At 38.9% G+C, this 24222-nt stretch overlaps 4 protein-coding genes and 1 long non-coding RNA gene across 5 annotated transcripts in view; 1 reads left to right on the top strand and 4 right to left on the bottom strand.

Annotated features, from left to right (window-relative positions):
* Positions 1–24222, top strand: part of LOC134811879 (uncharacterized) — a 99519-nt gene that overhangs the window by 38793 nt on the left and 36504 nt on the right. The window lies entirely within an intron of this gene.
* LOC134811881 (uncharacterized) lies at positions 5016–12754 on the bottom strand. The gene is made up of 3 exons (XR_010159868.1): positions 12675–12754; positions 12398–12508; positions 5016–6340 (listed from the first exon to the last, which is right to left on the bottom strand). It is a non-coding gene; the product is annotated as an uncharacterized LOC134811881 (long non-coding RNA).
* Positions 15907–17348, bottom strand: LOC134811877 (general transcription factor IIH subunit 4-like). Its single transcript, XM_063818988.1, has one exon. The coding sequence runs from the start codon at positions 17346–17348 to the stop codon at positions 15990–15992; it is 1359 nt and encodes a 452-aa protein (XP_063675058.1). The 3' UTR covers positions 15907–15989.
* LOC134811878 (neuferricin-like) lies at positions 15907–19672 on the bottom strand. Its single transcript, XM_063818989.1, has 6 exons — positions 19465–19672; positions 19024–19280; positions 18738–18841; positions 18353–18504; positions 18047–18225; positions 15907–17932 (listed from the first exon to the last, which is right to left on the bottom strand). The coding sequence occupies exons 1-6, from the start codon at positions 19663–19665 to the stop codon at positions 17767–17769; spliced, it is 1059 nt and encodes a 352-aa protein (XP_063675059.1). The 5' UTR covers positions 19666–19672; the 3' UTR covers positions 15907–17766.
* Positions 19948–24222, bottom strand: part of LOC134811880 (multifunctional methyltransferase subunit TRM112-like protein) — a 36247-nt gene continuing 31972 nt past the window's right edge. The window contains exons 2-4 of the mRNA XM_063818992.1: positions 20739–20829; positions 20435–20602; positions 19948–20244 (exon numbers count right to left, since the gene is read on the bottom strand). Of these exons, the coding sequence (XP_063675062.1) occupies positions 20125–20244; positions 20435–20602; positions 20739–20822 (372 nt within the window). The 5' untranslated portion in view covers positions 20823–20829 and the 3' untranslated portion in view covers positions 19948–20124. The remainder of the gene's footprint in view (positions 20245–20434; positions 20603–20738; positions 20830–24222) is intronic.

Raw genomic sequence — 24222 nt, 5'->3', positions numbered from 1 at the left:
CAAGGTCATCCACTACTTTAGCCCGGCGAGGCACATAACTCCCTCTACAACTCCATGACAAATGTTTCATATATACTAGCCGAGTTCACAAGTTATATCCTTGTGTTTGAGAAGAGCTCGTTAGAACTGCTTCCTTTCCCTTCAGTATCCCACAGTCTCTCGAGTTTCGTAACTGCCAGAGAACTCTCTTAAACAATTACTAGACTCGGTGATTATAAATCAAGAGGCTTGCATATAATGAACATATTGACACGGGTGCAGAGTTGAGTCTGTACGGAACCTAGTAGTTTCAGATCCTTGTTTAACTTGCCGTACAGCAAGGTCATCCACTACTTTAGCCCGGCGAGGCACATAACTCCCTCTACAACTCCATGACAAATGTTTCATATATACTAGCCGAGTTCACAAGTTATATCCTTGTGTTTGAGAAGAGCTCGTTAGAACTGCTTCCTTTCCCTTCAGTATCCCACAGTCTCTCGAGTTTCGTAACTGCCAGAGAACTCTCTTAAACAATTACTAGACTCGGTGATTATAAATCAAGAGGCTTGCATATAATGAACATATTGACACGGGTGCAGAGTTGAGTCTGTACGGAACCTAGTAGTTTCAGATCCTTGTTTAACTTGCCGTACAGCAAGGTCATCCACTACTTTAGCCCGGCTATAGAATGAAAACCAAGGATATTGGTACTCACAATAACTTCTTAATAAGGTAGTTCAAACGAATTGCTGTTTAAAGATTTCCTAATTCTTCAGAGCCATGTCCAGCTGGAAGCTACAAGAACATTGCGATGAACACATGTGAAGAATGTCCTGATAACACGATCAGTTCAGAAGGAGCAGCCTTGTGTACAACTTGTGAACTTGGCCACGAACGAAACTCAGGGAGAACAAAATGTGGTAAGAATTGGTAACAAGAACCGAGCTGAGATGATTATATCTATATATAAACGGGCAAAGATAGGCTAAGGGTTAAGATGGGATAAGGATAAGGCGCCAGATATGGCTTAGAATCAAGAAGGCAAATTTGTGATACGAAAAGACAAGAACCGTAAGAATCTGGTTGGTAATAATTCTATCAAAAAACTGTGGTTGTGTGGATATTTAATTTGTCACATATTGTTTTAAATCTAATGTTATTGTAACACATCTGAAGTGTACTTAAGTACTTATATAATAACGATTTTTTTATCTTCCACTACGATTTGCCAGTTGTAACGTTATAATTCCAGAGCCGTGTGAAGAAAGAACATATCGGAATGATGCTATGACAAGCTGTGAGACATGTGACGCTGGATTGACACCAAACTCTGACAAAACAGCCTGTGGTAAGATAACTTTAAAACTTATATTTAATATTATGGTTATGTTTTAAATTTGAATTAACTGTGCTATAGAATGAAAACCGAGGATATTGGTACTTAAATTAACTTCTTAATAGGTAGTTCAAATGAATTGCTGCTTATAGATTTCCTAATTCTTCAGAACCATGTCCAGCTGGAAGCTACAAGAACATTGAGATGAACACATGTGAAGAATGTCCTGATAACACGATCAGTTCAGAAGGAGCAGCCTTGTGTACAACTTGTGAACTTGGCCACGAACGAAACTCAGGGAGAACAAAATGTGGTAAGAATTGTTAACAAGAACCGAGCTGAGATGATTATATCTATATATTATAGATATAAAGCTTTTGGACACGAAGGGAAACACACAACGTAAGGCTTGAAATCTTCGTAAAACTATATCATTAGAGCCTGTAACAACTAACAACATTTAACTTTAATATAAAAATAGTGTATAGTGTATAGTAAAAATAGTGTATAGTACAAATAGTACACACTACACCGTATTATGTAATATATTAATGCTAATGGTACACAGGCACATTCAATCATTTAGTAACCTGAAATCAGGCTCCTGTATGACTCATCGCACTCCAGAGTCAAAACCATTGACGGCCTTACAGACTTCTTTAGAACACTCATCGGGGTCCTTCAGGGTGATACACTCGCTCCTTTCCTCTTCATCATCGTCCTCGATTATGTCCTTAGGAACTGCATGACTCTTGACCATGGCCTAACCATCATCCCCAGGCAAAGTCGGAGAGTACCTGCGGTCAGAGTCACAGATCTTGACTTCGCTGACGACCTTGCCTTGACTGCCGATACCATAGAGCAAGTCCAGCAACTGCTCTCGGATTTAGAGACTGCAGCAGCACATGTCGGACTTGCGATGAATGCTTCCAAGACCGAATACATGACCATCAACATTCCTGATGCTGCCCCCGTGAACTCAATATCCGGTTACCAGATCAAGCAGATTGATGACTTCAAATACTTGGGCTCATATATTGCAGAGAGCAGGAAGGACTTCAACACCAGGAAAGGCATGGCTTGGTCAGCCTGTATCAAACTGCAGAAGGTATGGACCTCTGGCATTTCTGACCAGCTGAAAGTCAAGTTCTTCAGAGCATGCATCGAACCTGTTCTGCTGTATGGCTCAGAAACCTGGACCTTGAACAAGCAGTTTGAGAAGCGTCTCGACGGGTGCTACACCAGGCTCCTAATGAAAGCCAGGAATCTTTCATGGAAGAAGCATCCAACCCTAAAGCAAATCTATGGTGACCTCCCTTCCATCTCCACCATCGTTGCACAGAGACGTGCCAGATTTGCTGGGCATTGCATGAGAGCTTCAGATCAGGTCATCTCTACCATCCTTCCTTGGCGGCTGCCACAGTTCAGGCGTGGGAGGAGACCACTCTCTTTTCTTGACACCGTAGCCAGGGACACAGGGTTGCGGGTAGAAGATCTCCGAACAGTTATGTGCGACAGAACCATCTGGAGACGTAGAGTGGAGGAGATTTCGATCGAGCATCGCCCAAAGTAAAAAAGTAAGTAACCTGAAATGTTTAGCCAGTGAATTATTTTAATTTTATATTTTACACACTGTTCCTCATGATGAGTGGTATATTAAAGCTTCGTTACCGGGACTACTGTATTTCGTTTACTTGTTAATCCGACCGACTGCTTTAAACTTTTTAAAAAGTGTGTTATCTTCAAATTAATTCTGAGACCCACTCAATTAAATCAATACGATGCTGTATTCCATGTTTACATTGTTCCTAATTACATTGTTATCTTCATCCATGATCGCTAATAAGCTTAATGACATTGTTTGTAATTTAATACTTCTTTTTCACTTGTTTACAAAAGAGATATGACTCTGAATTTTTCAGCTCCAGTACCTTGGTCGAGTGAAATCGTTTCTGCTCAGATGTCCGCTGGAGTGCTTCGTCCGCTGGAGTACTTCGTGATGTAATTGTTCTAAGGATGAACAAAGGTAGTACAAAGTTTTAGATTGTAAATCTTTAGAATCATACTGTCTAGCTTCAATCGTTCAAAATCTGGCGAGTAACTGAGATAATTAAAACCTGATTGAGATTTGAAAAGTCTCAATTATACCATTGTAGAGTCACGAATTGTATTTTTTAAATTTCAGCATAGTGATGAGAGAGGGCTATCAATGTCTGGGATTTCTGCTGCTTTGTTACAGTCATCTGACTTTTTACTCGGTGACTTTCTGAGGAAAGAGTTCTGCTAAAAAAGATAAAGAAGATATGCAGGCGAGACATGTTTACTCTGAGATTATGCTGATACCGGATGCGTCACAAGCGTCAAGCACATACTATTCAAACTGCAAATCGGAGAACTTTTTTATAATCCTGAACTTGATTTAAAATCCTTACTTAAAATCAGTTCTCATCCAATACTTTACAGAGATTGCATCTAAGAGAGTAACAGGACGCTCGCAATATCTTGTATATATATATATATTTCGTTGCTGTACTCCTACACATTAAAAGTCGGTGTTGATAATATATACAAGATATTATATAATATATATTGTTAGTCAGCCACAACTGTCAGTAAAACAACGCCTTGACTTCAAATGTCGGTAAAATGTACCTTTTATTTACAGTCATCCTCAATAAATGTAATAGATTTGTAGTGTTGTAATTAGTTTAAAACTATATATATATACTTTCTTGTGTTTTAAGTCATATCTTAAGTTTGGCACATATAAATACTCCAATACTCTCACACATTATCCGCCATAAAGCGATGTAACTATCTGGAAAGTTTAAAGAAAATCTATCAGTCAGACCTTGAGAAAATCAAAAATATATTCAAAGTTATTCACTAAAACACTCAATTTTCGAACAGATTTATCGTTCTGGTACCAAAATGCTTTACTACAATAAACGTACGGCGCGAGAACATATCCTTTTCTAAAGTCTGACAGTTAACAACATGCGTAGGATTCCCTCAAGGGGGAAGATCGTAATCGCCACCTAAAAAGCCGAAAGAACCTTAAAACTAAACGCCTAACCCTATTCCAAATCCAATATCATAATTTACAATACTCACCTATTTCCCCGTCTTTCTCCCTTCCATTTAGACCTTTTTCCTTTAGATCCTCATTTCCATTCCATACGAATGAGTACAACTACAAGTAAAACACTTTAAATAAAAATCAATAAAAATCAAGAAATGAATTAATCAATTATTAAAAACAATGAGAAGAACAACCAGAGACACATCGTCCTTCCGAGCTAATGAGGGCTGCTGTAAGGCTCTGTGCTGGGGGAGGTGGGGCTGTGGAAATAGGGCGGGGGCGCCGGCTGGGTGTCCATTCTTCATCTTGCCGCCTGTTGATCCGCTAAATATTCCAATTCCACGGTTAGGTCTCTTATTCTTCTCTCTGCCCTCCTGAGGCGTTTCTTTAGTTCATCTAACTCCTTCAAGTCGTCGGTATACGCACTACTGATGGCACTCACGGCCCTCATCAGGTCCCTTGAAGATGACATGCTAGTAACTAGAAAAGTGATAGAAGGTTAGACAAGCGGATAAGGGAGGTAATAGAAGGTGAAAGGGGAATACAAAATCAAAACATAAATCTAAAAAATATTATTCAAGTAACAAATTTGAAGTCAAACAAATGAAACTCGTGAATCACAATAAATAAATACAATAAAATATCAAAACAGAAAGAAGGAATCCTCAGAAAGTCCTCTCCATGTTTCTGAGGCTCACCAGGCTGTCCAGTGCCCGTTGAAGTCGCGTGTTGGACGAATTCTCGCGAATCTCGCCCATCACGCGAGTCGCTGTGTTGAATTGCACTGCAACTGCCCTCCTGTTGTTGATTTTCACCAATTGGTACTCCCTCGAGTTTCTGAAAACCTTTCTTCGTCTCCTGCATACTTCTGTGATGCTGGACATCACCCTGTCTCGCACTCTCCTCATCTGCTCCAACAACTCCTCTGCATCCTTAGTTTTCAAAAAGTTTTCAGCAGCCTCATCCACTCGCTGCTTCACCCACTCATCTAGATTAGGATATTGTAGGAGGATGTTGATGGCTCCCTTCGTAATGGGGAAGGTGGCTAGATCTAAACTCTCCCAGTCCGGCATCACTAGTGGGACGGGTTTGCTGCTGGAGCTCCTCTCCCTGCGTCGCTGAATCTTCTCGATCCTCCTTGCAATGCGATCCAATTTCCGCCTGAGTCTCGCTTTCTCCTCCTCTATCTTCTTCATCCTTATCTTCTGATCGTCAGAGAAATCCAAACCTTCAAACTCGGGGCTGCTCATGGTCTGGAGGGGGAAACTAGGATTAGTGGCTAAAAAATGACTAAAATAAAGCTAAGAAAAACTTTTACCCAAAAGCAGAAAACCAAACTGCTTACTAGTAAAAGGGTCAACGTGAAAAGAGTTGAAATAACTAAAACTAAAAGAAATTATCGAAATATCAAAATGGCAGCCCTGAACGGTTCGTGTTGCGAGGCACAATCCTAATATCCCTATCAGTACTGTTCTGAAAGATACACGTGTTAAGCCTAAGTAAGGTACTAATATCACCGCTAAGTACTAAATGGAAAGCCTAGCTAAGTGCGTAAGATATTACTGTACTAAAACTAGATTCCAAGGTATTAGTTACTTCCCTAACAGGGCATCTCCCCGACTTCTACTGGTTCAAGAGCTTCATAAGAACATCCGTAACAAGTCTAACTTTATCGATTCCTAGACGATCAGGTTCTCTCCGTTCCTCAGGTCTCCTAGTGTTATATCTGCGCTCCTCCCTCGGAGGGCTCTGTCTCCCTAGATCTATAGGAGAAAGCGATCCTGTTGTGTCAATGTCGTGCTCCTCAGCATCATGTGACCTAAAACTGTTAGCACCTATCGTTCCTTCACTAACAATCGGACTCGATGATCTTCTAGCGGCTGATCTCTCTCTAGCTGGAGTGAAGAACTCTGCAGAATTATCAACTGTTTCTACACTATCGCCTGAGGGAATGTTATGTGTGAGAGGTGTTACAGTACTAAAACTAGGATTAGTAGAATTCATATCTAGTTGTACAGGACTATTTACAACCCTAGGAGTGGAACTTAAACTAGGTTGTTTATAAATGCTAGCTGCACCATCCCTCTCCGGACGAAACCTCTTCGGATGAACCTCTCTTCTCCTTGCTACAACTGGTGCTCCTCTCAGTTGAAAATCTATCTCCTCTTCACTGTCACTATCGGAATAATCTACAAATCGGTCCGATGATTCCATTTTCAACTCAGCTTCCTTGCTCACAGTTTTCGGCACTGTAGGACTAGTCTCTAGTTTTTTAGAAAATCTGTTCCTAACATACCGTTTTAACTTACCAATGTTAAACACCTTCCTTTCTCCATCAGGCAAATCTAAACAGTACAAGTGATCGTTTATCTTCTTAGAGATCTTATACGGGCCAACCCAACGAGGACCGAACTTGTGCTTTGGACAATTTATCAAAACAAAAGCTTCCTCACCTTCCTCAAAGAATGGTCCCTTAACGTGCTTATCGTGATATCTCTGTGCATAGCAAAAATCACGCTCAGCCTGGACCCTCACCTTCCTGGTGATAAACTTGAGATTCTTGTACAGCTCGTACGCTTCAACATCAAACTCATTCTCCTTCATAGGCTCTAGCTCGAAATCCTTACGATCCTCAGCTAGCAGGCTTAAAGGTGTGTTTAACTCACGACCAAACACCAACCTGTTGCTAGAATAACCTGTGTGCCGATTTCGCAATGAGTTAAGTACAAAGACTACTCTAGATAACCAAAGATCCCAATCCTGGTATCGTCCCGGTGGTAATAATAATAATAATAATAGGATTATGGCCACATGGCCATCTCGACAAAACTTGAAACCCAACTGCACTCTACGCTATTGCAGTTCGCACAATATTTTCAAAAAGAAAAATGTTCCTAAAAGAAAAATGTTCCTAAAAGAAAAATGTTCCTAAAAGAAAAATGTTCCTAAAAGAAAAATGTTCCTAAATGTGGTAAGCTGGTTCTCAGAGCAGTATTCAACCGACGGTTTGCTCTCTCAACTCTACCTGTACTACGAGAAACGTACGGTTGGCCATGAATGTACTTGCAATCTAATGCTTGAGCTATGGTCTCGAAATACTTGGCTCTAAACCCCGGATGATTATCAGCCATCATGAACCTAGGCTGGCCAAAACGATCAATCCAAAACCTACGAATCAAGGACACGCTCTCCTTAGCTGTCCGGGTCTTAGTAGGAATAGCTACCACATAATTTGACCAACAATCAGTTATAGTCAAAATATACTTATAACCTCTAGGTGTAGCACCAACCTTCTCAGGAACTATATGATCGAAACAAATTGCTGAGTTAAATGAGTGGAACAATATGTGTTTGAGAGGTGCCTTATTGTACGCCTGAGGTGGCTTACTTGCTGCACACTTGCAACATGCTGCGATCCACAATTTGAAACATTCACCCATTTTCGGCCAGTAGAAATGTCGTTTACAGACCTCAAGACAATTTTCTACTCCAGCATGTGCAGTCTCCTGGTTATGCACCATGTCCAGGACAGATTCATGCAAGGATTCGGGGACTATGATCAACTCTCTACTTCCCTCCGGATCCCTCACTTCAGTCCAACGTCTCCTAAGTATCCCGTCCTTGATACTTATAAGATCAAACTGTTTCCAATAACTCAACAGTTCCTGAGGCAGTTTACTAGTCTGAATGGCAACAGGTTTCTCACCCTTGGTAACCCAACTGTAGACCTGGTTTAAAATATCATCATCCTTCTGAGCCTGTTTAATCTGCTCATTGGTAGGATTAAGAAATTTGACCCCTCTCTCTAGTGAGCTTACATCACTAGTAACCGCTGAAACCATCTCCACTACTGATGCTTCCTCTGTAGGAATAGGATCAGCCTGGGTAAGACTACAATTGCAATGACGGCTATCAACCTCAGGCGTAATCTGAACAATGCTTACAATACTAGGGTCTTCACTATTTTCATCAAACAAGAACCCCGGAATCATACTGTCCTCAACACTCACCTCATTGCAAGATTCCTCAATCAGATTACTGCAATCATCATCAACCACAGTCTCGCTGCTGACCGGTACTTGCATCCTCTTAAACAGTATCGGGTGTTTACATCTATAATGCTCACGTCTCACCCGATTTACTCCTTCTAACGCAGCATCAAGACTAAAAGTGGAACTATGACCAATGCTCGCAACATTTTCTCGAGATTTACCATAAACCTGATACTTATACCGACTAAGTCCATCACACATCTGGTTACTCTTCCCCGAGATATGCTTCATGGTAAAAGTATAGTTAGCAAGCTCTTGAAGCTTCCTGATGACCGAAGATGACATTTTAGAAAATATTGTCGTAATATTCAAGAGTGGCAGACAATCTGTGATAACCGTGAAGTTTTTAACGCCACGTAAGTAAACCGAGAAATGTTTCAGAGTCTGATATAAAGTCTCAAATTCAATCTGAGTTTGCGGCCATATCCGCTTGTGGTCCGGAACCTTACGAGAAAAGTACGCAATAACCCTCCTCTTACCTTTGATCCACTGAGTCAAAGTACCACCAAATGCGTGTTTAGAACCATCCAAAGTTACCTCATAACTATTTTCCGGATCACTAACCTCCGGAAATGCTAGGACAGGACTAGATATCAACATGTCACGTAACTTCTGAAATGCACTCTGGCAATCCTCGGTCCACTCGAATACCTTGTTCTTACGAAGTAACGCATAGAGAGGACGCGCTATCTCGGAATATCCCTTGCAGAACTTCTTGGAATAATTCAACATGCCTAAAACTGATTGCAATTCAACTCTATTACTGGGAGGTTCTAGATTCTTAATATGCTCTATACGAGAGTCGTTCATCCTGACTCCTTCCTTAGTTAGAGTAATACCGACATATTCGACCTCCTCACGTAAAAATCTGCACTTACGAGGTGTTAGTTTCAGATTACCCAACCTTAGACGAGCAAAGAGTACTGACAGTATCTGAATGTGAGATTTAACATCACGCGTAAATATCAACAAATCATCTATGAAGAATGCTAACGCATCAGATATTCCCAGACCGTTTATCAGCCGCATGACCATTCTAGTAAACGTAGCTGAACTAGATTTCAGGCCCATGACCATTCTAGCAAACTGATACCGTTTCTGATTGTGCATGAACGCCGTGACATGCCTGGATTCCTTGGTATACGGAACCTGGTGAAAAGATTTACTCAAATCCACTGTTGAATACAAATTTTTATCGCCCACCTTGTCTAAAATGTGGTTTAAATTCGGCAGCTCCATTAAATCATCCTGAAGCTCTAAATTTACCATTCTTAGATCCGCAACCAATCTAGAGCGATCTCCTGATGGCACCAGGAAAAGGGGAGAATTAAAATTAGAATGGTCAGGGCATTCCTCAACCACACCAGATCTAAGCAAACCTCTAATTTGTCTATCCATTTCCGGCTGCTGCTTAAACGGAATCCTTCTCGATGGAACCCATCTAGGTTTATAGTTATCCTTGAGCTGGAGATGTGCCTCAAAGAAATTACAACAACCTAAATCATGCTCTCCACTCGAGAAAACGGTTCTATACTCCCACACAGTCTCTCGAAGATCATTCTTGTCTTCCTCGCTAATCTTCAACTCGTCTAACTTCAACTGCTTGAAAAGACTCTCCCTATCCCATTCCTTAACTAGCGGCTCCTCATCAGCTAGCTGGCTTACCTCTGGCACTGAACAATCAGATGACACCGCATTAACTGTTTCACAGGTCACTCTCATGACTCGCTCACCAAACTCTACAGGCTTCATCTTCGCAGCCACGTTCTCTTATTAATCTTTACAGGCTTATCTGTAGGATTCATGACTCTAACAGGGACCATGTTGTCCTCAGATCGTATGAGAGAGTGCGCTGTGAATATGCCAGTACCTACAACCGTGTTAATATGAGGTTCTAACTGTCCATAAACGTCATCACGTTGACTTTTAGGTCGCAACAATTTGCCTTACATATATGAGTGCCCGAGAGAGGTGGTATAATAACTGTTTCACTGCATACTACCTTCATGCAGCGCTTAGTGGGTTTAGGAGGTGTTCTAAAACATGATGAACCCTTGTTAGTATACAGCAATCTATCCCTGGCATTAATATTGATCCCCTGGTCAAACATTAAATCCATGCCTATCAAAACCTCTGCCTCATGAAATTCAGAAACAACAAACGTGTGTTCAAAAGATTTTCCGGCAATAACCACTGGAAGCTTAATCTGACCGAAAGTTTTTATGTTATTTCCCGAAAAAGACTTAAGCTTGAGATTACACGATACAACCTTTTCAAACTTATCTATAAATCTGACAAATGATTCAGCAACTATAGAAATGGATGACCCCGTATCCACGAAGAAATTTGCTGATCTACCCGCACAATTTCCTCCAACCAAAATGCAGTTTCCCTTACTGCCCCCAATCTCGTTACAATCTTCATAGTAACGTGTGTTTTTGACCGCGGGTGACCTCCTTTTAAATCTAGGGCCACCCTTTAGAAGTTTAAAGGCCCCTGATTTCGAGGTCTATACGCTCTGTTCCCACGATGCTGGCCATGACCATTCTGATATGCAGACCCTCTGTCTTGATATCTAACTCTATTCCCAGCAAATCTGCTCGGACAGTTTCTCTGAAAATGCCCACTATCACCACACTCCCAACAACCTTCTAACTGAGGGCGAACATTCCGTGATCCCCGATTACTCGAACTACCCACGTAATTGCGAGCTGGCTGATAACGTGATTGAACAGGCGTGTTTCTACGATCATCATTCCTCATACCACCCCTAAAACTATTGCTAACTAGATTAGGAGTCCATGAACGGCCAGTGTGCTGGTTAACTCCCGACTGGGAAGGAGGACATTCAGGACGACAAATCTCCTGCCTAGTGTCCGTCATTACATGGTCCCGATTTTGCCCAGGTGCTGCAACTCTAGTTCTCTGGCCATTTAATTCAGAATTATTTACAGCGAAAATCGTATCCGGGGCCTGAGTGAAACCACCTGGTTCACCACCAACAGCTAACGTTATACGCTCAGTGTGGATTGCTAGTTTAACCGCCTCACTATAGGAATGTAACTGGGACTCATAAAGCTTAGTCCTTACAGCTATGTCACGAGCTCCTACAACCAGAACATGCATACAACTCTCGTCCTTTTTAGACTCGCAGTCATACCCAGCTTTCAAAGCAAGCTCCTCTATACGTGCAATGAACTGCTGGAGGTTCTCACTAGGTAACTGACGCAACGACATGAGCTCAGTTCTAAAGGCCCAAGATTGAGTAGAAGGAAACATCTCCTCTGAGTATCGCTTAACGAGAAGATCGATATTACATTTCTCTTCCGGCCTGAGAGAGATTTTCTGCAGTGTTTCCCAAGTGGATTCACAACGAATGTATGACAACATGTACGTACTAACATCCGAACCACCACTATGTCCACATAGAATCAAATGCTCCTTGAATCGCCTGGCAAATCTGATGAAATTAGATCCAGTTTCAAAATAAGGAGGCTTGGGAGGCCTGGCACCTGTCAAATGTGGACCAGCTACTGAACTATTCAATGGGGTTATAATACTGTTACCAAAATCATCCTCGGTGTTCGCGTTTCTAAACTGAACCTGCTCGGATTTAATAACAGGATTCATAACGTGCACGTTCTCTTGAAATCTACTGCTAGAACTAGCTGGAGGGGCGTTAGTAACTGTGCTAACTGGTTTAGGCCGTGCATTATCAATCTTATCCTGCAGGCATTCTAAAGCTGAATGTAAGTCCTTCAACTTATCTTCTAATTCGGAAATGCTATTGCTATCTGCACCAGAATCTAAACCATCTATCTCCTTCATTATTTCATCTATGCTAGACTGAATCTTACCCCTTTCTAAAATCAACGTCGCCCACTCCATTTCAGCTGTATAACTATCACACATGCTAAAAAGTGAATCTAAATGTAAAAGTACACTTACAAATAGAGTAGATAAGTACTGGAACAGGCGTACTCTTCACGTTGCTGGAAAATCTTCTGGTCAAGACTTTACTTTGCTTTACTGGAACTGTAACTTCTACGTTTATCACTCCTGAGTGGATGTACGAAAAGTAAGGTTGCTAAAACTACGCAAATCTCACTGACAAACTAGGTAATAACGTACTGAAGTCTACAAGCGGCTGTAAACTAGGTGCTCGTCAAAACGATCGCACTCAACTGGAATATACAGGTACCACAAAATGTGTAGCAACACTTACCAAGTCTAGTAGGAAGTACTGAAGATCTCGAACAATCTCCACGTAATTCTTCTGCACTGCAATGTACACCGAACTTAGCTTATCAAATGAGAAACGTTAGGATCTTAAACGAAACTATACTGAATATAGGTGATACTAGAAGGATCACGAGCAAAAATAGCAACACTAAAAGTGGCCTCCAGATATAGAAAACTGAGTTTCTTAGTGTTTAGTGTATGCTAGTCAAGCTCTAGTCACGAAGCACGAACGGCAGGGCGTACCGTAAGGTATAAATGAAACGAGTATATTAAAATGGATAATTAATTAAATGGAAAAGCAATACAAAGTGAACTTCAACAGATAAAACTTCCAAGTGTTCGCTCCAAACAATTGACGTGAATATAGATCACTCGACGTGTCTAATCACAAAAGATAGTGCTCAGTCAGACTGGCTATCGTCAATTAGAATCCCTTAAAATGATTAAGGGGCAACTCAGAAGTGAGCTCTCCACATCCGGCTCTCCGGGTATGCTCCCAAAACTTACGTCACGCCACAACGCGTGTCGGCCTAACGCAGCCAGCCTGTACCAGCGTCTAGACACTGTCTAGACGCTGAGCACTCCACTGACAGTCATCCTGTGGTCGCGAGAACCAACCACAGGCCTAGCTGTAAGTCAGGTGCACAAGCGCGGCCAACTACAATATGGCAGTATGTCTGACAGCAGGTTTGCCAGTCAACCAAATACAGTCAACCCGTGTAAAATGAAATACAAACCAAAACTTTCTAAATTCTAAACCAACTGTTAAACAGTTTAAACTATTACACGAAATGTCGCACTACCCGGAAATGTGTAACGGTCCCTTTACTACCAAACATTTCACAAATAAAGTGCTCCTAAATACTTTAAACGCAACCCTCCTAATATCACATATTCCGCCGTAAACAAAGTTAATTTATCCGAGAACCTAACAATACTACTTTACAACATTGAACGAATGAGTCTTCGTAAGCGTAAATAGGCCAGCACTTTGCTGAGCCTCTTTAGGTGCTCTTTTGTTTATAGATGTTATTATATATATTATGATTCAATTGATAAGTTTGGAATCCCAGGTATGTGTTCCAGTACGACCCGGAAATCTTCAATGATGAGTCTCAGTTTGGAAAAGACACTATCAGTTTCAGCTGCATCAACAATTACGCTAACTTATACACCGACTTCAAGGCTATCTTTGATGCCTTGAAATGTGTCCGTAAGTTACTGTTAAAGCTAATTATACGAAAGTGATAGTATTGTCTAGCTTGCTCGGCTCTTTAGTCTCTATTCTGGGAGAGAAGTAATGTAATTGCCCCGTCCTCTTAGACTCTAAGATTCTTATACGATAAATTCGTGTTTCCAACGATTTCAAACGATTTTTCGTTCCGCAATTATTGAACATATTTTAAATTACAGCTAAACCAGAAGATGAGCCAGAAGATAAGCCAGAAGATGAGCCAGAAGACGATGGTAATGATGGTCACGATGACGACTGTGCAAAAACATTCAGTTGTGAATATTCGCAAGCTACTAACCTTACTAGCAGCTCAGCCATCATAATTGTTCTCCTGGTAGAAGCATTCTTTTAGAATTTTCTATTAAGTGACCTTTTCGATGATCGCAGATTGAATAGATATTACAAAAGGACACAAACCTGACTTAATTAGCATATAAACTGAATTATACACTTTTCAAAGAAAAAGGGGAACTCAATAACAATAAATGTATTGCTTCGGCATTCAGACATTAATAAATTTGCATGATATTAGTATAGTTTGGAGCAATATTTTAAATAACTTGGGCTTTTGTTTTTGAGCTCTTGTATCTAACAAACATTTATTATTATTAAGGCTTTAGGAGGAAACAAAGGAGCTGAGTCTGCAAGTGGAATAGAGATGTTAAATTTAAATGTAATATGCTCTGAAAATTACCCAAAAAAACCTTAATTTACATAGTGAGTTTAACTTCGTCAAAATTTTCGTATCAAAATCGATCCTAGTTCAACTCCTCTAAATAGTTATTGTCTTTTTCATCGACTACGCTGGTTGCTGATGTTAAACTTATGTTACAACATACTAAAATCTTCAACTCTGGTCAATATCATCATCGTGCTAAAATTCATGATTCAACATGAACAACTGCTGTATTTTTTAGAGGCAAGAAAGAAATAGAAGAAAATAGAAACATTGTCAAAGTTTCACCGAATATTGACTTTAATATAATGTTCCTACTGTTGTTCGACTTAAACTAAACATATGTGGCAGGCAACTCATAACACTCCTGTGCTTATCTCACAACTTATAAATTGTTTTCACAGTGAGTTCCTACTTCTTCTATGATCTATATACATCCCAACTAGATCTAAATTTCGCACATCAAGTTTAAGTAAACCTATTAACTCGTTTTAATACAATAAGCCTATAAATTCGACTATCTGCATTCACCTCAATGTCCCAAATATACACTATACAGAGACCTGCAAACTTTTCAAACATGAAGATCCCGTCTATTGAAGATGATTTATAAGATTTATATTTAAATAGACCCATCATTTTGTATAACCTTCGAGAAGATTTGATATGCTATCGGAGAACAAAGACTATATCACTCTAATGGATATTTACCGAATAAGACAGAGAATGCTACCAGTAGAAATTTGATCTTATTCATTGTTAATGAACTGACCCGGCGCTCGCTACTTCGCGGAGCTTTACCCCTGTAATATTTCGAAGAAATTTTGACCGTATCCGGTGTCATCCGTCAAATTTAACTATAAAGATGAAAGAATGAAGAAGTGAGTCCGTATTAATGATGATCATATCCGTCCGTCCGCTCATTATTCTTATGAAATGCTGATTGAGCCGTGGTGGCTTGCTTTTTTGAATGCTGTCATTGAAATCCGTCTACAAAATTTACTTTAGCGCGTTACTGTCCGTAGTGTAATACAGCGTGTTTGCTAGGCTCTCGTTGGGACGTGGACAATTATTTGGTAGAAGTAAATATCAAACTGTCTCTTCTCTGGTATGGGGTGTGTACGCCGTTCTGCCATAAGGGATCACTCACATATTACGCAAGCCAGATGTCGGTCACTTTCGACCCCTCTCGTAAAATAAGCCACAGTAACTTGTAAGCATTGAGAAACATAAAGTGATGCTTCCCCTGATGTTCAATGTTAAACCTAATCAAATTTTTAAATAACAAATTTAAATTGATGTAAATTGAATTTAAAACAAATAAAAATTTCAAATCAATTTTGTATCAAAATGATAAGCTAGTAGTCAGTACCCTCCGTTAATAAGATTTAACATTCGCCGTGTTCCTTTTTATACGCTTTCCAATACTTCTTAACATCACCATGGCCCTTCTTATTGACCACCAACAATCTCTTTTGAACATTAGACCACTGAACTGACCCAATGTTCTGAGCATACTCATGTACCACCTTAAAATCAGCATCACTCAAAAACTGGGAGTACAAGACCCCCTCCTCTGTGGCCAGCCTAGAACGTTCCATTTCCCATAAATACATCTGGTCTGTAACAGTTGGACCTATCACCGGCTTGTTTTTCAACATTTGGGGATGAGCATGTGATTCCAGGAAGTCTAATATTTGCTTTGCACTGATACCGTTTTGTAGAGCCAACTGTACGCTCTCTCGAGTCATTTGACCGACTACAAAACTCTCGAACCGATGCAGGGTTTCTGCAAACAGGGCCACAAGAGCAATGTCGAGTTCATTTGAAGTGTAGGCGTATACCCGGAAATTAGTTTCCACCACGATGAACCCTTCCTTCCTTTCAGCTGACTTGTTAGAACCAGCAGAGAGGAAGTCTATAGCATGTCGAGTAGGGTAAAACCAGGGTGAGGTGTGTTTACGTTGATACACTAAACCAATCTGTCTCAGATGTTGAACGAATGTAGCGTGAGATCCTATCGGGTAAGCTTTACCCAGGGTTGAGAAACTGAGTTGGAATATAAAGGCTAGGCATGTGGTGAGGTTGAGGTCGATTGTGTCACACTTGTCAAGGTATTTGAGCATGAAGTACCATATCTGAGAGGGAGCGTCGAGGAGGAGAAACTGGAATCCTACACTGGTGATGGCATGTTCATTTCCACTTTTGTTAATCATACCGGACTGTAGCAACAAGTTAGCTATGTCTGGACTCACTTTATCTGAATCAGAGTTACCTTGGACCATGTACTGCAACAGACATTCCCAACGTTCCTTAGCGTACAAGTCTAAGAATTCAACAGTTTTGGGTTTCTTGTCAGGCTCCAACTGATGGTTACCATACCAGGACATCCCGCCCCCACACATAGCGGTTGTTAGTCCTTTTCTAAAATTAGGATGTAAAGTCACACCATCGTTACCGTTATCTAACTTAACCACACTCCACAGCCTCACTGATTTCAGCTGTTTTGTAGCGTCCAGGTTGGCTTTATCTCTAACATTAACAACCCATGAAGTTAGCGCGTCCAGCGCAAAGGGTTGGGACAAGAAGAGAAGCCGCATGACATACTGCTGAGCAGTTTCAGAGAGAGATCTGAAGAGAGCTAGACATGTTGCTGGGTGGGTGTACAGTCGATCTTGTGTGACTTGGGGCAGTTTCTGGATGTACTCGTGGATGTTCCGGATCTTGACTTTTTCTCCGCCACCCATGCTAGCTTGCTGGGAGTATCAGAACAATTAGTTTGTAATTATCTAATAAATTCAAATAATTTAAGAGTTCAATTGTGGTACATGTCTAAGACGACGTAAGGAGTCCGATATCAGTTAGTGAAATTTGTTTATCATTGCACTAAAATTATTAATGATGTTCAAGATGTGATGGACTGCTCAATTTAAAAAATACGGCTTTTAAAAAAGATTTTATTGAAAATGTGCAACAGATAAATTGATGAAATACAGCCAAAATGTCAAAATATTCATACATCAAAGATATTACAATTTATAAACCTAAAAACGTATAAAGACAATAATAATGGAGGAACTAATGAAAAGTTAGGTAAAGTTTAAATCTTGTCACAGCCCACAGGAGGAAAAGTGACGATCTGATCTGGTATAACAGTTGAGTCGATCAATTCAATTTGATCTTACAAGAGGTAGAAGTAGGCTCGCAGTCCGGATATTCCTTGAGTTTAGGATCATCAAGTAGCGACTCCTGAATACAAGCACACCGTACAGTCTCTCCAGGGAGGTGGAGTTGGCGTGGATTTCCCACCCAATCTCTCGTTATTCCGCCACTGTGTAAACAGATATTCGTTCAGTTGTGGTATTAACATTGATTAAGTTAGATTCTAAAATGTAGAAACATGAAAGTGTTCAGAAGTAAGAATTTAATGACAAAAGACTCAAACCTCTTCTCAGTGCACCAGACCTCAGCTTTCCCAGCACCCTGATCGTAGTGGCTGTTACAGGAGGGGAACTTCCGGCGAACTTCACCCTTCTCTTTCTCTATAGCATTGAGTTGTGAGAGTGAGTCTTCAACTTCGCGCCAGTGAGCAGTTGGCAGCCCTCCAGCGGTGAAGAACGGACCCTGGGATGGAAGGAATTTAGTCAACATTCTGATTATACAGAAGAATGTTAGACTTAGATTGGATCAAGGTCTAAATTCAGTAGATGCAAATTACAAATGACCTAAACTGTAAATCCTAAATCCTAACCTCAAGTCTACCAACAAAAGGGTACTTCTTGCTGAATATGTTGATCCAATGATATATCTCCCCGATTTGCTGTACAGTTGTGCCAGTTATGTCATCAATTAACCCTTCGTCGTCAAACTGCCCTGTCGAGTATGCCCTCGATCCATCCTTGCCTGGAATTCAACCTTAATAATTGGTGTTATTTTTGAAAAAGACTGCTTACCTGACTGCTTAGCTCTTAGTGAATAAATATTTTGAGTACATTACTTCCCAAATTTTCCCGAAAAATTAGATGGGCCCATATTAATACATGCTCACTGCTCATCATAGTAAAATGACTAATAATCATTGAGCACGATACCCTCTGAAAACACTATTAAACTCAAAACAAGAATAATTATAATACCAGCAAAGAAATGATAAGACCCCCCGTCGCCGTAATGTCTTTTTCCAGCAGCAACATCGTAAATCTGTCCAAGAACTGCTACCCATGGTCTTTCTGAACTTGGCCTGGATTTTTTTACGGATTAATTTATTAGTTTATTACAATATTGCAGCAACATAACCTATATTTAGATAAAGTTCTGAGACTTTTCAAGCATATTATAAAGTCTAAAAAGTTTTTAAAATGTGATTAGGACATCTAAGATTTGAGCAACCGACATTATAGAAAAGAAACAAATCATAATGACCCATGCTCAGCTAGCTCTGGTTTAGTCAACACTCTTCCTCGGTAAACATTGGCTAGTTTTTTCTTGCTCCCATAAACTAGTTCTTCAGAATAAAGTGTCGAGTCGTATTGATCAGCTTGTTCCCTTTGTTCGGTTTGTGATGTTTGTTCCCTTTGTTCGGTTTGTGATGTTTGTTCCTTTTGTTCGGTTTGTGATGTTTGTTCATTGGAAGGAACAGGGTCGTCTGATGTAGGATTGTGTGGATTCTTTAGGTTACTCTGAGGACAGGAAAGATGACAATAACATGTCAACAATTCAACATGAGTTATTAATATCAATAGACGTGGCTACAAAATATCAACAGATGTGTGTGTTTCCTTTCGTGTCCAAGTACAACAAGTTATAGATTGCAGTTGGATGTTATAAACAGAAAAGCTAAAGTACGATTTTGTTTGACCCTACCAGTGATCCAAAGGCTGCATGGAAAGGACATGGTAATTTCCCATCAGGTGAGGTCTTCTGTATAAAATGAGCTCCAATAGCTAGTAGTGCTATTGCAACTGTCAGGAGTAAGTAAGGCCACAGTGGTTTCTGTTCCTCGGGAGCTTTTATTACAGTCGAGTGTTCTGATGCTTCCGACGAATCATCCTTTAGTTGAACCATATACTAAACAAATATTACTAGTTTTAATTACATCCTTTAGTTGAACCATATACTAAACAAAGATTACTAGTATTAATTACAATACAAATAAAAATATATCATGTTCCATAACTTGAACGGCAAACATTTTTGGTGGTCCAAAATTGTAAGAAAGAACGGATAATCATGTCATTTTATATCATTGTATCCAAATTATTGTGGACATTAGAAATTATCGTAGATTTGAAGATAGATAAATTTTGTTTGATGATCGATATAACACACGAATCAAAACTCAATTGATTTGTCATTTGTGAGTATGATAAAACTGAAGTTACTGAGTTAAAATAATTTCCAATCTCAAGATATAAAAAGAAATAAATTATTAAATAGATCATGTGTAGTCAAAGTAAAATCATCCCAGAATTCAAACTTCTTCCAATTTCCCCGACAAGAAAGAGTGAGGAGGGAGTCAGGAATTTATTCGTCTTCGTTTAACCGCATATCTGGAATACCTCTACTGATCGGGAACTTCCGACCCGTTTCAGGGCATTCCAGTTCTCCTTCGATTACTTCAACCTCCAACAAAACATGATGTATCTGGTAATAATAAAGTTTAAGTATAGTATAATATGTCAATACGAGCCTTATTTTTCACTCTAGTCTCATAAACTTGTACTGAGGGTATTGGAGTAAATATACATCATGTCGTTTGATCGACCAAAGTGATCCTGAACGAAGCTTGATCAGGTTATTGACTACGATCTCAATCGGTTCATCAATCACAAACCTTTTTCAAAACGTCCTCATCATCAAATTTGTGTTCCTCAGGAAGCATTTCAGGTAGACCATCTCCAACACCCAGCTGGTTAGCTATTTCAACTAATGCTGACCACTCTAACCGAGATAACATTCGGTTTACAAAATCTGCGTTAAATTCGATTTCTTTCACATCGACCTGCAAGGTGATCAATTTCGGTTAGAATATTTCGAGTTAAAATTTGTTTTGCTGAACCATGTTTTCGGGTTTTTCAGATCTAGAGATCAATGACAAATGTTTAAAAAATGAAATGTTTCGTCTGTTCTGTCCATACCTGAGTAGATGAAAGTTTCAGAGGAAATCCGTTAACCACGCCTTTACAATGCGACCTCATCATGTTATGCGTTAAAAGCTTCATCCTCACTGGGATATAGTATAAACTGTGTCAGGTCTACAAATGTATTACAATCAATGCACTATTAATATATTAACATATCAAACGACGGTATTTTTTGTTAAAATAATATCAGTGTAATTCTGCATGGCTGAAATGTAACGGTTAAATTCTTTATTCTTTAAAACAACCAGTTATATAAGACAACTAGATATACTCAGAGGTGATGAAATGAACATAGTTTGATGAAGGTTGATCAATATAGTAGATTATACTATATACAAATTATATTACATGACACAAGTTGAATTTGATAGGTTATCATGTATAAAAAACATTAGCAGTCCTAAAATACGAAATACATAATTTACAATTATTTATCTTTATAAATATAATGATACATCACGACAAGTCAATCAGACAGATAAAAAAGATAAACCATCAATTATAGCATTATTGAGTATTGATACAATTAACGAAATAAATTAAAACTGATACTTATAAACTGCAATCCCAGTATCATAAATAAAACTTAATCCCATAGCATAAATCGCTCTATACTTATTTGGAATATATTTAAAATTAATTGCCTGAAAGATAAGCCAAAATCCAGCTGACCCAAGCCACCCAGTTAGGAATTTCTGCTCAAATTCACTGGCTGCCTTTTCATGACTTTGAGTTTCAAATAATGGTAAAGCATAAAACAAAACTGCAGCATCGAATGGTCCCCAAGTAATTTCATCAACAACCAACTTCTTCACAATTTGCAAGGCCGCAGTTCCAGGAAACCAAATATCTAGATACCGGAACCAGGTTGCTTCTATTGGTCCATAGATTAATCCTAATGACGTGAAGGTTGCTACCTGTGAAATATAAATAGTAATGACTTTTAAAAATCTGACACGAAAATTCGAGTACATGATAAATTGCAGAAAATTCACATTCAGATGCCATAAACATATATAACACAACAAAGAAAAGCTTGTACCAACAAAGGTACTGATATATTCAACCATAATATTGCACCTGAGTTACAAAAAAAACTACAATAGCACAATTGAAACCCTGGCACTTATGAAGCATATATATTATACAAAATGTAAATACCTCTTTCCATTTGATGACTGAATTGAAATATAACTGTTGAGTTAGGTCACCAGCAAACATAAAGAAACCACCAATCAAGGAGTTAGTTATAAGGGGTCGCTTGTCAAGAAGCTTCTGGAATGTCCTTAAAGGTGATTTTAATCGTTGTGAAGTTGATGTTGACAACTGACGGCATTGTAATAACTGTGGTCTTTTACAACAAATTCTGCACAATATGGACATGGTACCTGAATGAGATACAAAACATAACATTTTGCTGTCGAATATGGTATACTATTTAATAAACTACCGATCTAATCTATTAATTAGTTGATCTAATTTATTGAATATCTGAACATTGAATACAAATTTGGCATAGTTTCATTGACACATGACGCAAGTTGAATTTGATATGTTATCGAATAAAGAAATAGTAAAAGTCATAGAATATAATTACAAACATAAAATTTACAATTCATCTTAATTAAATGATACAATACAAGAAATGCATCACCGATAAAAAAGATAAACCATCAATACTTTAAAATCATCAAGACTTTTAAGTTAGTTTAGTTTGTTGCCATCCAGCCACACAGTATTCAACTTATATTGCAATACCGTTGTTTCCATTAGTTGCATATCAAAAATAACATCAGTGTAATTGATACATTTCGGCTTAAATGTATCACTTTATTCTCAGAAGTAAAAATAACTTTAATTTTAAAATACAAAATTAATATTTTTTATTGATGATCCTGTTCGTTGGAGAAGATAAAGGCCTTGCTCAGCAATGGGTAGGGTTTGCAGTTTAGATAGCCATGTGGAACACTGCAAATAAATTATTCGAGATTCTTCTCGAATAATTTTCAAGACTTGATGTCAATTTATTATCCGAGAAAAAGACGATTTATGAAGGAGCAACCTTACATTCTACCTACTACTCATTTCTCAAGATGTCCACTACATGATGTTGCTCTAAACCAATCATACCATTATATCATACTTTATACTCATTAACTTATTATCTATTTACTATATGTTTTAATTCCTAGTCCTTAGAAGGGTACTCTATTAACATTTTTTGACTGATTTGAATGTCCTGCACAGCAGATCGAAGCATCTCTAAATTATTTACTATTATTATTGTATTGCTGTGTAAATTTGATTATAATTCTAATAATTCTAATTCTACTACTTTGACTTATGTCCCTTAAAAGCACTTTTAACTACCGTTCACAGAACCTTGACTTTGTTAACAAGGTTTGGCCGGTACTCTGTAGAGGGTCTGCAGCTGTAGTCCCATTACCTTAGTATTGCTGTACAACTACTACAGAAGTAATCCCGATAACACTCGACCTCTGCCTGATCCAGAGGATGTCATCATTTTACCCTCACACAGACTTCGAACGCTGTAAAAAGATGACGATCACGGATCAGACCTCGCTAAAACATTAATAAGTTACTAATTACAAAACTATCAAATTAGTACTGATACTTATAAATAGCAATCCCAGTATCATAAATAAAGCTAATTCCCATAAAATATGTCATTCTATACTTATTTGGAACATATCTGAAATTTATTGACTGAAAGACAGCCCAAAATCCAGCTGACCCAAGCCACCCAGTTAAGAATTTCTCCTTTAGTTCATTGGCTGCCTTTTCATGACTTTGAGTTTCAACAAACGGTAAAACATAAAACAAAAGTACAGCAAAAGCCGGTCCCCAAGTAATTTCGTCAACAACCAACTTCGTAACAATTGGCCAGATAGCAGTTCCAGGAAACCAAACGTCTAAATACCGGTACCAGGTCGCTCCTATTGGTCCATATATTAATCCAATGGATGTGAAGAGTGCAACCTGTGAAATAAGAAATTGCGTTGACTTTTAAAATTTTGACATGAAAGTTCAAGCATACAACATTTTTTAGCAAGCTGCAAATATACATTAAAAAAACTTGTGGAGTACCAAAAAAAGATATGACAATTATACCTCTTTCCATTTGATGACTGAATTGAAATATAACTGTTGAGTTAGGTCACCAGCAAACATAAAGAAACCACCAATCATAGAGTTAGTTATAAGGGGTCGCTTGTCAAGAAGCTTCTGGAATGTCCTTAAAGGTGATTTAAATTGCTGTAAAGTCAATGTTGACACCTGACAGCATTTTAATAACTTTGGTCTATTACGACAAATTCTGTACAGTAGCTGTAGGGACATAATACTACCTGAATGAGAGGTTACATATAAAATTGTGGCATAGATATGTTGAAGATATGTTACATAAATAAGAATTAATCGTGCATACATTTATACTGTAAAATGTATAATATCAGTT

The sequence above is a fragment of the Bolinopsis microptera genome, chromosome 2 (assembly GCF_026151205.1).
Source record: "Bolinopsis microptera isolate Bmic1 chromosome 2, MBARI_Bmic_1.0, whole genome shotgun sequence".
Taxonomy (NCBI): Eukaryota; Metazoa; Ctenophora; class Tentaculata; order Lobata; family Bolinopsidae; genus Bolinopsis; species Bolinopsis microptera.
The sequence above is the reverse complement of the archived record's forward strand: the minus strand, read 5'-3'. Positions and strand labels throughout refer to the sequence as shown.

Bases quoted from the DNA above. Each gene is read 5' to 3' on its own strand.
- LOC134811877 (XM_063818988.1), bottom strand. From the start codon at position 17,348: ATGGGTGGCGGAGAAAAAGTCAAGATCCGGAACATCCACGAGTACATC.
- LOC134811878 (XM_063818989.1), bottom strand. From the start codon at position 19,665: ATGGTTCAACTAAAGGATGATTCGTCGGAAGCATCAGAACACTCGACT. The intron at 19,281-19,464 runs GTAGGGTCAAAC...TCCTGTCCTCAG, and splicing joins ATGCAGCCTTTGGATCACTG to AGTAACCTAAAGAATCCACA. The intron at 17,933-18,046 runs GTTTGAGTCTTT...CTGTTTACACAG, and splicing joins GTCTGGTGCACTGAGAAGAG to TGGCGGAATAACGAGAGATT.